This window comes from Miniopterus natalensis, chromosome 4, assembly GCF_054644295.1.
Source record: "Miniopterus natalensis isolate mMinNat1 chromosome 4, mMinNat1.hap1, whole genome shotgun sequence".
In the NCBI taxonomy this organism is placed as follows: domain Eukaryota; kingdom Metazoa; phylum Chordata; class Mammalia; order Chiroptera; family Miniopteridae; genus Miniopterus; species Miniopterus natalensis.
Window position 1 is genome coordinate 5,912,818 of NC_142084.1, and position 19,006 is coordinate 5,931,823.

At 43.9% G+C, this 19,006-nt stretch overlaps 1 protein-coding gene across 1 annotated transcript in view; it reads right to left on the reverse strand.

Annotated features, from left to right (window-relative positions):
• The window catches only part of SEC24D (SEC24 homolog D, COPII component), a 67,037-nt gene that overhangs the window by 12,372 nt on the left and 35,659 nt on the right, over positions 1-19,006 (reverse strand). The window contains exons 10-15 of the mRNA XM_087816216.1: positions 17,341-17,456; positions 9,906-10,030; positions 5,622-5,813; positions 4,980-5,073; positions 948-1,064; positions 77-247 (exon numbers count right to left, since the gene is read on the reverse strand). Of these exons, the coding sequence (XP_087672342.1) occupies positions 77-247; positions 948-1,064; positions 4,980-5,073; positions 5,622-5,813; positions 9,906-10,030; positions 17,341-17,456 (815 nt within the window). The remainder of the gene's footprint in view (positions 1-76; positions 248-947; positions 1,065-4,979; positions 5,074-5,621; positions 5,814-9,905; positions 10,031-17,340; positions 17,457-19,006) is intronic.

A 19,006-nucleotide genomic window follows, 5' to 3' on the forward strand; every position in this document is an offset into this window, starting at 1 on the left:
GTGCAGCTCTCACCTGGGACCGAGCATACAGACTAAAACACCACAGAAACCCAGGTGAACATATGGCTTGCTTTACCTGGAAGTTGTTGTATTTGTAAAGAGTTCCTCCTGTGAGCTGGGGCACGAGGCCCAAGGAGGCCACGTCCACGTACTGGCTGGGAAAGAGGAAGAGTGTCACACAGCAGCCGTGGGACACGCAGTCCCTGGCCAGCGAGTCGTAAACATTGGTTTGGGGCTGGAAAAGGATCTGAGGAAAGATGCATGAAAGGAAAATGAAAATCACAAAATGTTTTTGGTTTAAATTTTTAATTCCTACTGAATTCTTACTGAATTTTTTTAAATAGAAAAAAATTATTTTTGAGTGCAGCAAACCAGGCTGAAGAATGAATTACAACCATCAGTGCAGCCCTTTGGGCTGGGCCCTGTCATCTGAAACACGGTCTGCCCATAATTCTATCTGATACTCTGATCCTCCAACAAGTCTCAAGAAGCTGATCCAGCTGACCTCCCTCTACACACTTGGGCAAGGCCACGTGTCCGGTTCAGGCTGTCATCCTGCCCACGGACGTGTTCCCACGGCTGCACCATCCGCAGTGTGAGCAGAGCAGATTCTGAGAGGACTGTTGTCACAGGGAGCAGCCCACACTCCCCTCTGCCTTTACCTCCTTTCTCACTCCCCCAGGTCCTCCATTCCTACAACTGCCGTTGCACCCAGTCTCACGCTAATGACTCATGGGAACGGTTGGAGACCTCACTTTAATGTAGCAGTATTTCGCACATCAGTTTCCTAGCAATAGACTTCTTACATTCCTTGCAATTCTAAGCACTCCTGTTGCCCACAACGCCCTGGATTCACGCTGAGCTCCTCCCCTTTCCTGTGTGAAGTGCACCTGCCCTCCTCCACTCCCGAGCTGACACGCAGACACTGTGGAGGCAGCGCCACGTACCTTCTCTTTGTCTGTGTTGATCAGCTTCTTATCATCCCTGTTCCTGAGCTTCCCAGGGGCTTCCGCTGTGGGCAGGGAGGAGTGGAAGAGGAACAGCTTTCCGGGACAGTCTGCAGCCTGGAAACAGTCACAGGAAAGGTTGTGGGTAGGAAAGTTTTAAGAGAATCAGAAAATCAATTAAAACAAAAGTACTTTCTATAAGGCAAGTACTAAGAGCACCTCATCTAATCCTAACAGTGAGCTTTTTTCCCTTGGGCAGGTTCCAGTCTACCCTTCATAGAGATGGGAACACTGAGGCTTCGAGAGAATGAGTGATTTGCCTCAAGTCACACGAGTTGTACGTGAAAGAGCCAGTATTTTACTGTAGGTCTACATCCACAATGCTGTAATAACTAAGTTGTGTAGTGTTTAGCATACGGTGCAGTGTTTCAGGATCAGGGAATCCTGGAGCAAAAGCAAGTGACAGGACTCCCAGGGCCGTGATACAACACGCCAGTGAAACCTTCAGTGAACATGGGTTAAACCTGAAGTGGCCTTTCAAGGAAGGAAGCACAGAACACTCGGAAACCCGCCACCGGCAAGATGACAGAGGGAGAAACTTGTGCTCGCATTATGTCTCTAGGCCCTGGAAGCAACAAAAGGATGACTTGGGCTCCGAGAAAGTGAATTCAGCTTTAAGAATATTTAAAATCTTATTTAAGGAGCTACAATCACCTAACAAGCAAAAGTGACTGACATGAAAGGATCCTATCTAGTGCATCCTCCGCTCTCGCCTTTCTCCAAACCACCTAGCATGTGGCTCTGGAGCACTGTCTGAATAATGGCAGCTGTTCTGGTTGCATTTGGGCTTTTCTCCTAAAAAGACTCTCTGATACAGGACAAAGCCCACGTTCCTTTGCGGGGTGGGGTAGGAAACAGTGAGATCCGCTGCCTCCGGCACTTGCTCTGTGGTTCCTTGTTTGAGTCTCAGCCTTGTGGAGAGGGTCCTGTTATCTGCACTCTGAGGACAGGAAAGCCGAGACACAGCCAGTTCTGCCCAGGTCCCACAGCCAGTGAAGGGCAGCTTCCCAGCCTCTGCAGGTCAGTCTGTCCAGTCTAATTCCCAATGCTTCCTTGCCCTGCCAGCCTCACACTGGGAGTTTCTTCCCTTCCTGGAATATGTCATGTGCCTTGCACACTTGAATATTGTTGCACATCTGCTCCCTCAGCCTGGAGCCCATGTCTCCCTTTTCCTGGCCTGGAGCTGGGTTGGGGGCACACTGATATGCCTGGATCAGCCAGGAGATGTCCAGTAGCATGCTACTAATAATAAGGTACTTGGGTTTGAGAATAATTTCCTTAAAAAACAAACACAGAGAAGTCAAGGTTAGCCTGTCCCAATGTGTCGCACTGAGGGACATTCTGATATGCTTTGTGGAGTGGGTCTCCGCAGTGGGGTCCCAGGTGACACAAAGAGTTTGTGCCTGGTCTTGTGTTTGCTGTGGCCGGTGGTGAGTGGTGACTCCTTTACTGCTGGCAGCGTGGATGAGAAGGCAGGAGGATACATGCAGCACAGGCAGGGAACACGCATATACACTGCGCAGCAAAGACACGGCCACACTGTCCGGTGAGGCACATTTGTTCCAACACCCAAACCCAAGCACAATTCCTAGTGATACTGATAATGACATGTTAAAAAATTTAAAATTCTAGGACTATTTTTTTCACTGCTATCACTTCTATTATTACAAAAGCATCTTTTGTTTAACTCAAGTAGCAGTAAAGGTGTAAACTTTTAAAAATTCCATCTTCTCCCTGCTCCTTTTGCCTAGCCCACCTGATTCACCTCAGGACTTCACTGTGAAAAGTTCTGTCCCCTAGACATTCTCTACTCGTGGACGTACTATGATCTGATTCCACAGCAGTGAAGGGCACGGGTTAGAGTCTCAGCCACTTTGTGAGCTGAGTGACACCAGGCAAACTGTTTAACATCTCCAAGCCTCAGTTACATAGTATATGAAAGAGGAAAAACAGTCATGATATAAATACTGTTGAGAGAATTCAGTGCTGCAGTACAAGGTGTTCGTCATGATAAACACATGTAACTGCCTTGTTAACATCACTTATGGTGCAAAACTCTAAGGTAAAAGTCAGGGCCCATTAAAAAAATAAGGTTCAACCCTGGCTGGTGTGTCTCAGTGGTTACAGCATCGGCCTGCACACTGAAGGGTCACGAGTTCGATTCCCAGTCAAGAGCAGGTACCACCCAGGTTCAACCCCGGCCAGGTGGGGGCACATTCGGGAAGTAACCAAGTGACGTCCCTCTCTCACATCAATGTTTCTCTCTGTCTCTCTCCCTCCCTCCCTTCTACTCTCTCTAAAATCAATGGAAAAATATCCTCGGATCAGGATTAACAAAAAAAATAAGCTTCAATATTTTTTAAGCCCTATTTATCCTTTCCTTACATAACGGCTGTGAGTTTTATAGTTTCACTAATCACATACTTATACATATTTCGTCAGTAGCATAAAAGGGAAACCCCGTGGCGATGCATCTGTCCCATGCTCTGTATCTGACTGTGACACGTGGCTGCGCTTCAGCATTAGATGAATGACCCCGTCGTTCTTCCTGTGATGGAAGGCGGGCTGAGGAAGGCTGGCCTGGGGGGCCTGTTCAACATTCAGCTCCTACGTCCCTCACTGGAAGACGTGGCACCTCTACGTCGCACCACTTCACGTCTCTACCACCTTCTCCAGACCACAGCTCCGGAGGAAGGAGGGGCCTGACTTCCCCAAAGGTGCTTCTCCAAGACCCCCAGGGCCTGGGGCCTTTCACGCGGGCTCCACGGACACTTGTGTACAGAATGTTATGATGCATCTTCTTGAAATCGAATACAGACATATATAAAAATAATTTAAATTCTCACCTAGTCATGTATCTGAAGCACAACCACTATGGCCATTTCCCTCCGGCTTTTTGCCAAATGCTGTTTATTTAGGCCTATGGTGGAAGTAAGAGCTAACTCAGAGCACGGTTCTTTGGCCGACTGAGAAGAGTGCCAGAAATTCACAGATTTGGGGTATCAGTGTTGGACGCTGTGGACGGAAGGAAGCACATGCTGCAGGATATGGTGTGGAAGCCTCTACTGGACAGCTTGGGACTCCTGGGCATGCGCTGGATAATGTTCCGGTGAGGCCCTCTCTATCTTGGTGACAACCAAGCACACGCTCTGTGTGAGCTCCTGCCTACTCTCTGCTTCAAGTTTATTACCTCAGATCATCTAGAGATTTCACTTGGCATCCGACAGAAAGCAGGCTGTAATGCAAACGGGTGTGCAGCTCTAACACGTCTCTACTTGGACTCACAGGAAGAAACACTGAGCTTCCATGTCCTCTCAGTTTCTATTCCCTGTCCCCAGAGGACAGCACTCTCATCCTGGCTGCTTGTGCAGAACATCTGCATCTGTGACTCCCTGGCAACAGTCCTGGGCTTTCTGAAGGAATTCTTTGCCCCCTTTTTTGGGAACAAGCAATAATGTCATGTCTTCTGTTGCAGTCACATCTCCTATGGCACTGTGAGGAGCTCAGAGGCAGGGCCATGGTCCTCACGCGGCCTTACAAACACAGGCTCTGAGTGTATCCTGCCAGGCAGGGGGCAAGGCACTGGGAGCCCTCCTGCCTGTCACTGACAGTCACAGGCTCCAAGGAAAGAGGGGGAAAAGGAGTTTTTTCTTCAGATCTGATAGTTCAGGTACTGTTGAAATATTTTTAAGTGGATCATATGAAGTTCATATAAAAGCCAAAGGGAGGAGCTAAACTGGAAATCCTGACAGATCAGTGGCTGGGATGCTCACAGGCCTGGAAGGTAAATACCAGGAGCCATCCGTGGCTCAGGTCACTTCCTCCTGAGGTCTGTGGGCGAGTCTGGAACAGCCTCTAGCAACCCACATGTGCTAACAAGGGCAGAATATTCTTTCACAGCTGAAACCTCCTTTTCATGTGTGTCTTGTTTTTAAACTGCATTTACTAGCAATTAAAGGAGGCCCTTCTCACCTTCAGGGCTTCCATGCCGGCCTGAATGACAGGTGCAAAGACGGTCTCATTCTCATTAGAGTCGGCGAACATCTCCGGGATCTGGTCCAATAAACTGTAAGAAATGCATGAGCCAAGGTTCTAAATGATCAGCATATTTGTAATTAACTTTAAGAAACAAATCTCTCACATTTCAAGCCTTAACACATGCTATTTTACCCCAAACACCTAAAGGTGGAATCACATCCTAGCACAGTTTGGCACCAAATTTATGATTTGGTTGGAATATTCATAGAATCACACTCATCGTAGATATTTCTTCTACTCACTACATTTCTGATCTCTTAGACTGTATATTCTCGAATAATTCTTTCATTATTACAATTATCACTGGACACACTCATCCACATGCAGGAAATATCAGCCTTGTGTGAACTTACCAGCAAAAAGGAGGAATTGATATGGCTGAGTGTGAGTATTAAATAAATTACTTCTGTCAGAGACTGGTCTACATTAAAAAGAGGCAGCACTAGCATAAATGACAGAGTTTCATAATCCCTGTGTTTAAACCCTCTGCTAATAGCAGAACTAAATAATGTGTGATTGAATCAAAGCAAAACTAGACATCTAGTTTGTATCTAAATTATGAAATGTGATATTTACTTGTGAATCACAGACTGGGACTCTTGATAGTTGACAAGAAACCCATCCAACAAAGGGACAAAGACCTCGCCCACGTCGGTCACCACCATCATCTGAGGCTGCGCCAAATTACTCTTGACATTAAAGAAATGGAGGACTTTGTTATAGGTGATGAACCCAACACGAACCGCAGAAGTCTCTTCTTGCTCTTCCCTAGGGGGAAACAAAAAGCGTGAGGTTCCTTCTTATTTACAAGAAAGAGCTTTCTCAGGAGCTCATTAAGTAGAGCTCCATAAAACACATGGAAGATGTGTTTAAAGTTTTGGTCTAAATCACTGTTTACCAGATGTAAACAATACTGAGTCACAGTGGTTGGGAATGGGATAGTACAGAAATAAGTAAATTGATAAAGAAAAAGATTCTCAAAATTCAAAGTAAAAAAATAAAATAGATATTTTAAAAAATATTTCTCGTATTTCTTTAGTCTCATAATTCTTCTTATACTTATTCTAAATCCATAGCAAATATTTTTTTATACACAAGCTAGGCTTATTCCTTCTTTACAAACAAAGCCCTCTCGGAGCCACTGTCAGCTGAGATGGATGGAGCATTTGAAGCCAGAGAAGGGAGCACATGCCAGACGGGACAGCTCTTCCTGTCAGGAAGTGACCTGCTCCTCTATGTGACTCCTGCACATTCAGGAGAATCTCCATAGAAAGTGGGTGGATTTGAGAGCCATACACCATATATACAGTGTAAATATATAAAATAAATCACATGCACAAACTGACGATGTAATTCATACTAGGTAACAGGTGACCATTGTGATGGTCATGGGAAAACAAGAAAAGCTCCAATATTGTAGCAAAAAATAACATTTTTTGAGGAATTCCAAGACAAGCCTTAATCCTACTGAGAGTATAAAGGCATGAATGTTCCCATTCAAGTCCATGCTAAGTATACTTTGAATGGAGGGGTCTAGACTCCAGTTCCACATTTACTGAGGTATGTGTGTGCATGTGTGTGCATGTGCATGTGTCTGTCTGTCTCTCCTCGCTAAATAGCACACCTGGACACTCCTGAGGCTCCTACTGGCTTTCAGCGGTGGATATAACACAGAGCTCCATGGTTACATGAAAGCCTCAGGAGATAGAGATGTTTTGATCCTTAGGTGTCAGTAAAGCTGACTTTGCTTAGGGCACTTCATGAAAATGCACCTGGTTGGCTCAGTTTCTAAACCCTTCACATGGCACAGAGTGAGGAGCACAAAAGAAAGGAAAAGGGAAGCACTCATGTGAAAATGTCTGAGGTCCAGCTTGCTGATCCCACAGCACTTCCCAGCTCCTCTGATGTTTGAGCGGGCGACTCGAAACTGTTTCATTTCTTCCCTCCTGCCTTTGCTAACTCAGGTATTGGTTCTTCACTGTGGCCTGGACACAATGGGTACACAGTGAAATTGAGCCCCATAATCCCTTCCAAAAGTACGAGGTAAATGTTTATATTCTGGAGTCTTGCAAAATTTTCAGAAATGGGAATCCTTACCCTTTGTAACTGAGCATGCGCATGCACACCCCCAGTGCCCCATACTATACACCTCCATGCACTGAATCACTGCACTGCACTGTGTCCACAATTCCTCTCCTGCTCTATTGACTAGAAAGTTAGTCTTCAAGACCAAGAACAGATCCTTCCTCCTCTGTGGCACCAATGAGAAGGCATTTCCTCTGTAAAATTCTCTGAATCATTCCCATGGGGCTCCTCTTAGTAGACAGCACCTTTCAGTTAACATTTCATGAATCCTGGACAAGAAACCAATACAGGGCAGGCCCAAAAGTGTGTGCTCTCTGCTCCCATGGGGTACAGACAATGTGGGAGTTAGGGTTCTGTGGATGATGATCACCCTGATGGTGAAACACTGTATCTGACTGTACATACCTCCTCCCAGCTCCAGTGCAGTAACAATCAGCCTGGCTAGAGGTGTTACACCATGGGCTTGAGCAAACACAACCTTCAAGGCTTTATGCGAGGGCAGTTTAACCAGCATACCTCAGGTTAATGCCAGTTTCCCAGCAAACCTTTGATACATAAGGCAAAAAACGTCCAGCGGATCATGAAGGACAATTATTTTCTTTTAATGGTTAATTTAGAGTGAACTAAGGCAAAAATCAGAAAAGAAAAATAACCGACAAGAATCCAGATTGGTTTTCCCACTGGATTTGGACATTTGCAAGTGATGGGAAAGGAGCACCCTGGGATTCATGGACTCACTTAAAATTGAATTGTTTTTAAAAAACATCTCATCAGAACATCTCACATTATTGCAAAATATTAGTACATATTTCCATGGGAACAATTTTTCTAAATTTGAGAAACAGGGAACTATCTTAAAATTTTCCTTTGAACAGTATCACTGCCTATTAAACCATATCCAGAAAAAAAAACTTTGGCCACTCCTTCATGTTATCCTACCCAGTGTAGCACAGTGTAAGGCGCATCACACTGAACAACACATTTTGTTCTGTAGGTCCATTCCCAGTTCCCTCAACACTCATCCTGATCATTTCAATGAGAGTACTCTGACAGAGCAACACTGAAGACGTTACAAACTACATGAATCAGAATGTCCCCAAACCAACCATTCTGAATGCTGTAGCTACAGCAGCATTAAATACAATCAGAAAAAACACAAGTTCAATCAGTAAGACAGGTGAAACACTTCAAATCTTTTCATTCCTGTTCCAGAGAAGTCGGACAGAAAAGCCAGGAAACTTACGATTTCAAAGATGTAAACTCAGAGTTAAATAGTAAAAAGTGGAGCCTTCTCTTTTCTAAATATCAGCTAAGCGATGAACATACCTTAGACACTGACCAAGACATGCTGTGCTTCCGAAGGCTATCTGGCACATTACCCACTCTAGTTCAAAGAAGTCCTCAAATTAAGGGCAACCTTACCATGAACATTATAAAGTTATACACATACATAGCCCAAAATAAATTTTGGGGAGAAAATAACAAATTTGTTTTAAAGGGTAAAGGGAGAAAAGAGATGTCTTCCAGGGTGAGGACTACCAACAGTACCCTATTATTTTTTTCTCTTCTCTTTGCCAGAGTTGCCCACCTGTTCCAACAGCTACACAGCTACAGGATACCTGAGGAAGGAGGGGGCTTCATAACTTCTTTCAACAGCTATAAGCGTCATGCAGCCAATGTTGAAGGAAAGGGGGCTGGTGAAGTGACAGGGAAAATGGCCCAGCTCGAAGGAACAGTGGGAGAGGCCAAGAGCCCAGAAGTTAGAACCCTTTTCTCTCATGCTAACCAAGCTCGAAGCTCAAACTCAGACCTCGAGCAGCCCCGGGAAGGCAGTGTGGAGTCCACACTTCCCAACTGCCTGCACTGACCCATGCCTTTCTTATGCCCATTGTCCATGTACTTTCAGCTCATCCCTAGTTTAGAATTCTGTCTGAAAGCACCTCAATGTTTTTTAAACATCCCCACTGCTTCTCCAAACCATCCTCAGGAATATTATGACTTCGGGGTCATGGATACAAACAAAATTGCTACTGTGAGTCCAGAGTCACCTCTGCTCCACCCTGAGGACCTGGGAGTCCTGAGGGCAGGAGGCACCCACCCCTAAGCATCCCTTTCCAGACAGATGCTTGTGCCCCGGAGACGGGGAGGGCAGATGCTGATTCTGGCACAGACACGGTTTCTTAGCCTATTTTCTGAAGCACGTCTTCCTCTCATGAAGGAAGGTGTTTGCCCTGCTCCCAGTTTCTTACTAGGCGCTAGTTCCCATCCTGAACCGCAAGTCTGCCCCTAAAAAACAGCCATCTTTGCTAAGAGCGTTCCCCTTTTCCTTCCATGCACTGTCCCTGCGGTGGCAGGAGAGCCATGAGCCTTGGGGTCAGACAGTGCATCAAGAGGGCAAGAGGGAACCTTGGTGACAACAGTGCCCTTTTCTGGCATCCCTGAGAACTCTCTACCACACCCAGCAACTACCAGTTTCCACTGGAAAACCAACGCTTTTGAAAATGAGCAACACACTCCCCACGTTTCTCCCACCACACGGATCTTCTTTGGAGTTTATAAAGGATCTGGACCACTGTTTACATGACACTATTTTTTTACCACTTTCTTTCTTTTGCTTTGTACAAATGATCACTCTGACTTTTTAAGGGCTCTAAGAGTGGTGCTATCTGAAGAATAAATAATTACTGAATGTTGTCACTGGCAAAGATGCTCAGGGTCACTCAGGCCTATCTTCTGGCCAGTACACTAATTAGCAATAATGCAGAGGCTCCTTACTTGGGCAGTCTGTCCAGCACAGTCTTCAGTTCTTCACAGATGAGCCTCACGAGCCCACTCTTGATGTTACTGTAGGAAACGTCGATCATGAAGATGAAGGCTGGTGGGTTGGGAGGCTTATTGTTCTACAGGAAGCAGACAAATCACAGAAATACAATTATAAGGTGTATACATTCATCATCAAACTAAAACACTCAGCAGCTCTAAAAGGTCACCAGGTGTTTCATTTAATACTCAGGATATGACATCTATGGGATTAAATCATTTTCTAGAGCACAGTCCCGATGCTGTAAAATGATAAAGGCTGTTTATCGTCCAGGGCTGACCTGGGGGCCACATGGAATCAGTATCACCATGCTAGCAGAAGGCTCCCTACTGGGTAGCTCCCAAGGCCCAATTCCTCCAAGTGCCCAAGGGTGAGTGCGGTCTGGTGGCCAGGCTTGCTTACAGCACTGCCTCATACAGAGACGTGTGACTGGAACTAGGCAAATGGTGCCAGAAATGAGAACACATAGTAATTAGCTCTCGTCTTTGAAGCTGTAGTAAAACTTCATTAACTTCATATCCATATTCTCAAATCTCTTTCTTGATAAGTCTTTTCAGTTTTAAACATAGGGATTTACATACTAAAATATAATTGTGTACTTTTTAAAATTATAGTATATTGTTAAATACTTCCCTACTTCTAACATATTTATGATAAAACATGAAATACTTGGCCTTTTCTCTGTTTAAAATAATCACTTTAACACAAAACAGCTGCTACATCAATGTTTTGCAGCTGTCAGACGCTCACTGGCTGGTGTTCAAACAGATCTTAGGAAGTGATTCTTCAACTGGATCTTACAAAAATATTTAGAAAATCGAGCCACAGGCAAACAACTTTAGTGACTCACACTAACAGAGAAAATAAAGAGTTAAGACTAGCCCACCCGGGCGTGGCTCAGCGGTTGAGCATCTACCTAGAATCCAGGCAATTGGGGTTCGATTCCCGGTCAGGGCACATGCCCGGGTTGCGGGCTGCAGCCGATCAATGACTCTCTCATCACTGATGTTTCTATCTCTCTCTCCCTCTCCTTTCCTCTCTCTGAAGTCAATAAAGATATATTTAAAAAAAAAAAAAGAGTTAAGACTAATTTAAACTTTATAAGAAATGATAAAAATATTCTAAAATTTGTATTTTAATTGATACAATTATAAAATTAGATAATATCTCCAAATTATCTTACTGATTCATTCTATAAGCATCACAAGGCTAACATTCTTCTAATAAAAGCCCTTCATTTGAAGAAAATAAGGCCCCAGCCAGGTAGTCAGTTGGTTAAAGGGTCGTCAGGATTTGCCAAGGTTGTGGGTTTAATCCCGGGTCAGGGCAAATACAAGAATCAACCAATGAATGCATAAATAAGTGCAACAATAAATCGATGTTTCTCTCTCTCTCACACATTAATCAATATAAATAAATAAATTTACTTATTTGCTTATTTACTTATTTACTTATTTATTTATATTGAACTTAAAAATCATCAACCTGGCTCTGGCCGGTGTGGCTCAGGTGATTGGAGCATTGTCTTATGCACCAAAAGGTGGTGGGTTCGATACCCAGTTTACAGTCTGATCCCTAGTCAGCGTGTATATGGGAGGCAACTGATCAACGTCTCTCTCTTTCTCCCTTCCTCTCTCTAAAATCAATAAAAAATCCTTAGTTATGTATTTAAAAAATTTTAAAAAAACAAAAATCATCAACCTGAAAACTACACCCTTTGCCATATCCAAAATCAGACCAACAGACAAATAAACAAATCTACTGCTCTTCATGTGAGCATTATTGAGATCACTCCTGATTCCATCTAATCTAACCCATACATACACTTACACTGATGCATACTACGAATGAAAAGAATCATTTCCATCAATTAAACTAAAACGCCTTCATGACCAACCCAAAGGCACCTTACCACTCTGTATGTTCTCACCCTTACCACTCCCCGCACCGCCAAGTATCTCCATGTCTCCAATGAACACATTCCACGAGAAAGCTTCCTGTCACATTTCCTGTGTGTGCAGAGCTAATTCATCGTTCCTCTAAATGACACTTTCTTCCCAAGTCTCTTTCTCTATCAATACATCACCACACACCAACCCAAAGGCCAGAAAACATGCCATGAAATTCAACTATTCCCCTTCTTCCCATCACTGAGTCCCATTGGGTGATTCTTTTCAGATACATCTTTCACCTTTTACCCTATCCCTACGCTTCCCCATCCAGAACTTTGTCATCTCGTGCCCAGAAACTATAATGACTTCACCACTGGCTTCCTCCATCCATTGCTCTACCCACTAGATCCAGCTTGCTTAGCCCAGCCAAGCTCAACATGTGTGAACTCCATACAAAACTTACTAAAACCGCTCTCTTAAAGGTCACTGCTTCCTGACAGACTTGGAATAAAATCCAGCCCTCCTTCTGAGGCTCTTATCTCCGCAATTTTGGGCACCGCAGACCATATTCACTTGTGTAGCCGCCAAGGCTCCATGCTGTCAGTTCCTCTTCCACTTTCCTGACCGCTGCTTCTGTTTCTCATTTCATCTTTCCCTAAAAAACACCCTCTTCCATCTCCTTACCATAGCTCCATCACAGAAATCCCATTCTATACTCAGTTTGAACCAGCACCTCCACACAGGCGACTCCTCAAATTCTCTCATCATGGTTCCTTCTGAGCTCCAGGCCAGCATCCCATCTACCAAAGCACAGAGCCACATACAGGTCCTGCTACACTTGACACTCTAAGTTCTAGAAGTTAACACAGCATTTCTCCAACTATGTTGGTCCTTCTGTAAGAAACTCATGGAACACACGATCCTCTGGGCTTGAAATCTCATTCTCTCTGCGGAACCGTCACCTCCCTAGCCCTCTGCACCCTGCCCACTGTGCAGCCCTCTGTGCTTCTTCCAGTACAGTCCCCAAACTTAGACCCTACTGTCTCTCTTTTCAAATTATCTTTAATTGTAGTAAAATGCACATGACATAAAATGTGCTATCTTAACCGCACGTAAGTGCGCAGTTCAGTGGTATTAAGTACATTCGCACTGTTGTACAACCATCAGCACCATCCATGTCCAGAAGTCCTTTTATTTTGCAGAACTGAGACTGCACCCACCACACAATAACGTACCATGACCTCATATCTCCAGCCCCTGGCAAGCTCCAGTCTACATTTCTATAGTCTGCCTCTATGAGTTTAACTACTCTAGGTACTTTGTATAAGTAGACTCACACAATACCTGTCTTGTATGTGACTGGCTTACTTCACTTCGTACAGTGTCCTTTAACATTCATCCATGTTGCAGCACATGTCAGAATTTCCTTCCTTTTTAAGGCTGACTGACATTCCATCGTTGGGTATAACACATCTTGCTTATCAATTCATCCACCGATGGATACCTGGGTGCTTCCAACTTCTGGCTACTGTGCATAGTGCTGCTTTGAACATGCGTGCACAAATGTCTCTCTGAGACTGTGCTCTCAATTTTGGGGGGATATATACCCAGAAGTGGAATTGCTGGGTCATATAATCATTCTATTTTTAACTTTTTGAGGAATTGCTATACAGCCCTCATTGTCTCTTGCTTGGTCAATTACATTAATTTCTAACACCTCCTGCCTCCAATCCCTCTCCTCTCACTATGAAGACTGCTGTCAGAATAACCTGTCGGAGGCACCATACACGTCACAGTGTCACAGTGTCACAGTGCTACTGCCCTGAGGACGGGATACTGACTGAGTCCTCAAGCTGAGAACAGAGCCTGGCACAAAATGGAGTGTCAGTACTGTGACCGAGTGAACAAATGTGAGGTAGGGTGGAGGGGTGGATGGAAACCGCTCCCTCCTTACCTTTAATTGTGCTCATGGCCCAGTGAATTAACAAATTCTTCAATGGGCTGGCATTTAAGACTCCCACAGTACTCATTTAACAGAGATGTATAAAAAACAAAGAGATCAAAGACAGGCAGCCAAACCCAGCAGAAAATAAAAGGAGAGTCTGTGTGTCCAAACAATTACCCAGCTTTACTTCCATTGTTTCCCACACACATTCCTCCAGTTAATTCAAGTGCTTGCCATTTTCAAAACACTTCCTACCCAGAAGTCACAGCCCAGTGGGCCTGGGTCAAGAAGCTGGCCAGAAAAGTGTTTTGTTTGGCAAAGTATTTTTAAAAATATTTTAATTTGAATGTGTTTTGGAGGAAGGGGAAATACTGTCCAATTATGCTAGGCCCCATCCTAGGCCCACAGCCTCGTCAACAGGGCCTGCCTAGCCCTGAGGAAAGTGGAGAAAGTTGCTAATAACTTGTGAAACTGCTTCTGCTCACAGTTCAGTCTCCACATGTCCATCCCTGCTCAGGGCTCAGCCAGCCCAAATGTCACTCCTTTGTGTCCTTCTCTGATCCTCCCAATCCTGAGTTCCTACTTGTCTGCTTTCCTATGGCACCCTGATTATTCTACTTACAGTGTTCACAGCACTTACACTGGGTTGATATCTAATTACACACTTTTCTCATCAGGCCTACACAGGGGAAGTAAAATACCTGGAGATCAGGTTCACCATCTTGCTAATTTGGGTCTCCCTCACAGCACAGAGCCAAGTGCGTGGACATGCTAGGCGTCAAAAAAAATGTCCAACTGAAGTAAAACTAAGAGGAGAAACATTTTCATTTAGAAGTAAAAGGTTGGTTTAGAATGAGAGTTCTCACTTCAGGTACACTTTATATGCAGATATAGTCCATAAACTTCTAAGTAAAAAACTGTCAGTTATGCAACAGAGTGGGGTCTTTCTCTCCATGGGACTTCGTGGTGATACTGGGAAGATTTGTCTACATGTCCTCAGAGCACTGACAGAGGCCAGGGGCTCGATGGTCTGCTACACTGCTCTCTGTACTGTGACCCAAGCTGGTTATCAAACTCTCCAAGCCTCAGTTTCCCCATACAATGCTGGTGCTCACCACGGGGAGCCCTGTGAGAATGAAATCATACAGAACGTAGAAAGCACTGGGCATAGAGGATCACACATAGTAAATGTTCAATAAATGTTCATCTTAATATCTAAAATTGGTATTAAGATAAACTAAAATGAACAGGGAAAATATGATTTTGCAATTCTTCTTCAAGTTCGTAAGTGCTAAAAATACACATATAAATAAAGCTCTTTTTCATCATCCAAACTCTAAGGCAGCTCATTATTATACTTGATGCACATTTAAATTATAATTAAACTTCAAGACACATGCAGCATCTTTCATTATGAACTTCACTTGGAATAATAAACTAAGATGAAGCTTACAAAAAACTCTTCAAAATGTACAATTTTTATTTGGTTCCTTGACTGCTGGCTGAGACTTCCCATCAGTCAGACATCTAGGACATTTCCAAATAAAAGAGGTTAAGATACTGAGACTTTTGTTCCCAGAAATAGATCTGACTCTGCCTAAGTTTCTACTAAAAAAGCATAAAATCAAGATAATGTGGCCTTGTTGGCAGAGAACTGGAAACTCAGACACAGTGAGAGTATATCCACAGCTACGGTTCCAAAGGCCAGTGAGTAAATTCTGCACCCAGTTACGATGGCTTTATCACGTTTAATCAGAGTCAGGAATAAGCAAACTGTCCCAAGTAGTTGGTACTTTAGGACATGTTTTCTCCCTGAAATAAAGCATTTGTACCAAAAATGTTCTTAGGTTCTCCAAACTATGTTCAAATGTTATATTTTCAATTAATAAAGCATTACCCTTTAATAACTAGTTCTATGTACTGTAGTAAAAAAAATACAAAACACTAAAATAAATGCAAAAGTTAAGGTAACTGAAAAAAATGTTTAAATTCAAGCAATTGGAAAAGCTTCTAGTTGGAAAAATGTTCTTTGTAATTTCTACCCAGCACACGGACCAGACTGTCCCCTAGCAAACACCTCTGAAAGAAGTCTGGTCAGAGGCTGTTTCTGAGAACCACCCGGCATTAATCAGAGGCTTTCGTTTTGGGGAGGGGGAGGGGAGTGACAAAATAAGTCAGAGTGAATCTGTTTCTTCAAGTGTACACGTGGTACTTCAGATATAAGCTAAAACCTGAACTGATGACAAAAAGATAACTTCAAGTTACGGAAGAACTTTCAGGCCCTGCAAGGTACCCACAATGATGTCACCATCACCGTGCCACGGCCACTCCTGGGGATAGCTGCACACCTGCAGACTCATCATTCACTCATCACTCATCCCACATCCCCTGATGAGCTGCCTGCCCTGTGCCAGACGCTGTGGCAGACACCACAAAGTTAGCTGGGACAAGATTCTTGTCCCCAAGGAGATCAGAGCCTATGAAGAGGGAAGACATAGAAGATTTAAAATCCATGGGGATAACTGATAAAACAGATATGGACCAAATTCTATGGAAACAACACAACAAGAAAGATTTAGTATATAACCACAATGAAGTGAGAGAAAGCTGTGTGCGCACACACGTACACACCCACATAAAATAAAAATCGGGCCAGGTGCTAGGGAGTATTCAGGAGTCTGCCAGGCAGGGCATGTCTAGCTGTAACAGAAGGATGACCTTATATAAAGGGAGAGGAGTTCAGAGCAGGGGTGAGAGTTTTCTACAAATGAAGACAAAGCTGAGGTGGTAGTCAGGGGTGCAACAGTTAGTGGTCTTATAAGGAAAATTATCACTGAATTTAGTATTTTAGATTAAGGCAGTGGGGGGAGCCTCATGGCTACATTTCAAAGCAGAGGAAACCCGGGGCCAGGATCCCAGGCTGCTGAGGGCCTGGGAGGATTCTGAAGGCCTTCACTCAGCGTGGTGACAACAGAGAAGGGGGGCACAGAAACACGTCAATGATCCTATGGAACACACTGGTTGAGCTTTTGCCTTAAAAGTGCAATTTTTCTGAGATGACAAAACAAGTAGAGCAGAGGCAGCATTAAGAACCCAGCACGTTGCCCGGCCGGGCGTGGCTCAGCGGTTGAGCATCGACCTAAGATCCAGGCGATCAGGGTTCGATTCCCAGTCAGGGCACATGCCCAGGTTGCGGGCTCGATCAATGACTCTCTCATCATTGATTTTTCTCTCTCTCTCTCTCCCTCTCCTTTCCTCTCTCTGAAATCAATAAAGATATATTAAAAAAAAAAAGAAGAACCCAGCATGTTCTACAGGGTAAGGACACAAAGTGAAATCACTGTTTTCTGTGTCTTGCACCATTTTTTACAAAGGACCACTGCAGTGCATGGTTTGCCATTTTATCACATTACCAGCCTAGAAACTTGGTATGCTCCTCAGGCACTTCTGCATCCCCACAGCACCCACATGCTTTGTCAATTCTTCACGCACGAAAGTGACTCATGTGGATCTGACATCACATGTAAGCACTGGCGTCCTGGGAACACTTACTCTGCAGTAATCCAAAGTAGCAACGTACTCGTAAGATCCTAGAGACAGCTCCGGCTTCTCGTAGTGGTCCAGTCTTCTGCCAACATGGTCCAGATGTTGGAAATAGGATGGCGGGACTAACGAAAACAAAATGGGAATGGAAATCTTTTATTTTCATAACAGACCATGTAATAAGTTCTCAAAATTTACTATGGGAGGAAAGGAGTTCATATGAGGGGGAAAGAAGTATTTAAAGTTGGAATATAACATAGCCTAAAGCCCCACTATTTAAAAAGCATGTCTTGGAAAGAACGAGGGTTTTCTAAAGAGATCCTCTTGACCCTTCTACAAGTTACTGATGACAAGGAACATTTAAGACTTGGACACTGCAGAGAAACAGGATGCAATCACTGGTGTTCTTAAGTTGTCACAACCAAAATCTAATTGTCCCTATGTAATTACCTCCTTTAAAAGGAACTCTGGCTTTTCTAACTATTTCAATTTTCAACACACCTAAGAGAAATATACATTGGTTATTTGGACTGTACTCTGAACTACAATATTTATTACCCTTTCATTAAGGATGCCTTCAGCCACGGGGAGCCTGCATGGTACTCTGCATGCTTGGGTTTCAGAGCAGAGAGGATTACTGTATTAGGGAAAGACTGCACCACCCTGGTCTCAGCAGAGGAACTCTTAATTTGATTCAAATGTCTAAGAAGGCTCGTTCTGGCGAAGACCTGGAGGTCATCCAGCAGCCCAGGAGCAGTCATGAGTCACACACTGAACACTTGCACAAATATGGCCTGGTATCTGTGAAAACAAACTCCATAGCCTTGAGATTAATAGGGCTGGCTATTAAACACTGGCAGTAGAAGGGTTTGGAATAACCAGCAAAGCTCTGGCTTTAAGCGTTCCATAAAGAACAACATTTTCATTTGTGAAACCACAGAATGCCTTTTGTTTTAAAACCAACAGCTCAGCATTCTTTACGTTCAGCTGTGAACTACCAGGTGGATTACAAAGGTTGGACTTAAAAATAACCCCTGAGGCTTGATTTTCCTAATGTCCTACTATTAATGGCTGTTTCTCATTAGATGAGGTTCACAGGATTCATATGCACATGTGGATCTGAATTTGGAAAGGTCAATGTCTTGGAAAGATTCGGGAGGAGGGAAACTGCCAGTCTCAGCTGAGCTAAGTGAGCTAAGGGCCTTAGCTGGCTACTGCTGACACTTAGATAAAGACAGAGGACTCCGTACTGGTTGTGGTAGGGTATATGGTACAATAATTTCTACACAGTTTCTAGAATTCACTTTTCATTCAGACATTTGCATATGTAATATGTGAAAATTTTTCTCCTTACAATGAACTAATGTTATATTTGTTAGCACTTCATATTGTTTGCCATGTTTTATAAATCAGGATTCCGTTACCCCTGAGTTACACACTGCCACATGACAGCTGTCTTCCTGCAGGCCTTCTGGCCCCATGGGCTTCCCACTGTGCCATCTCCCAACACTTTGGAGGGAAAAGGAGGAACCATGGACCATGCCTGCTGGGTTCTTTCTGACTCCAACAAACCTGTCTTCATTAACAGAAATGAAGACTGCAGGTGTGAGTGTCAAGCTAAGGGAGTCTGGCTTCCATGTAGAGACAAATATTTGAGCCTAGTGTGAATAAGAAT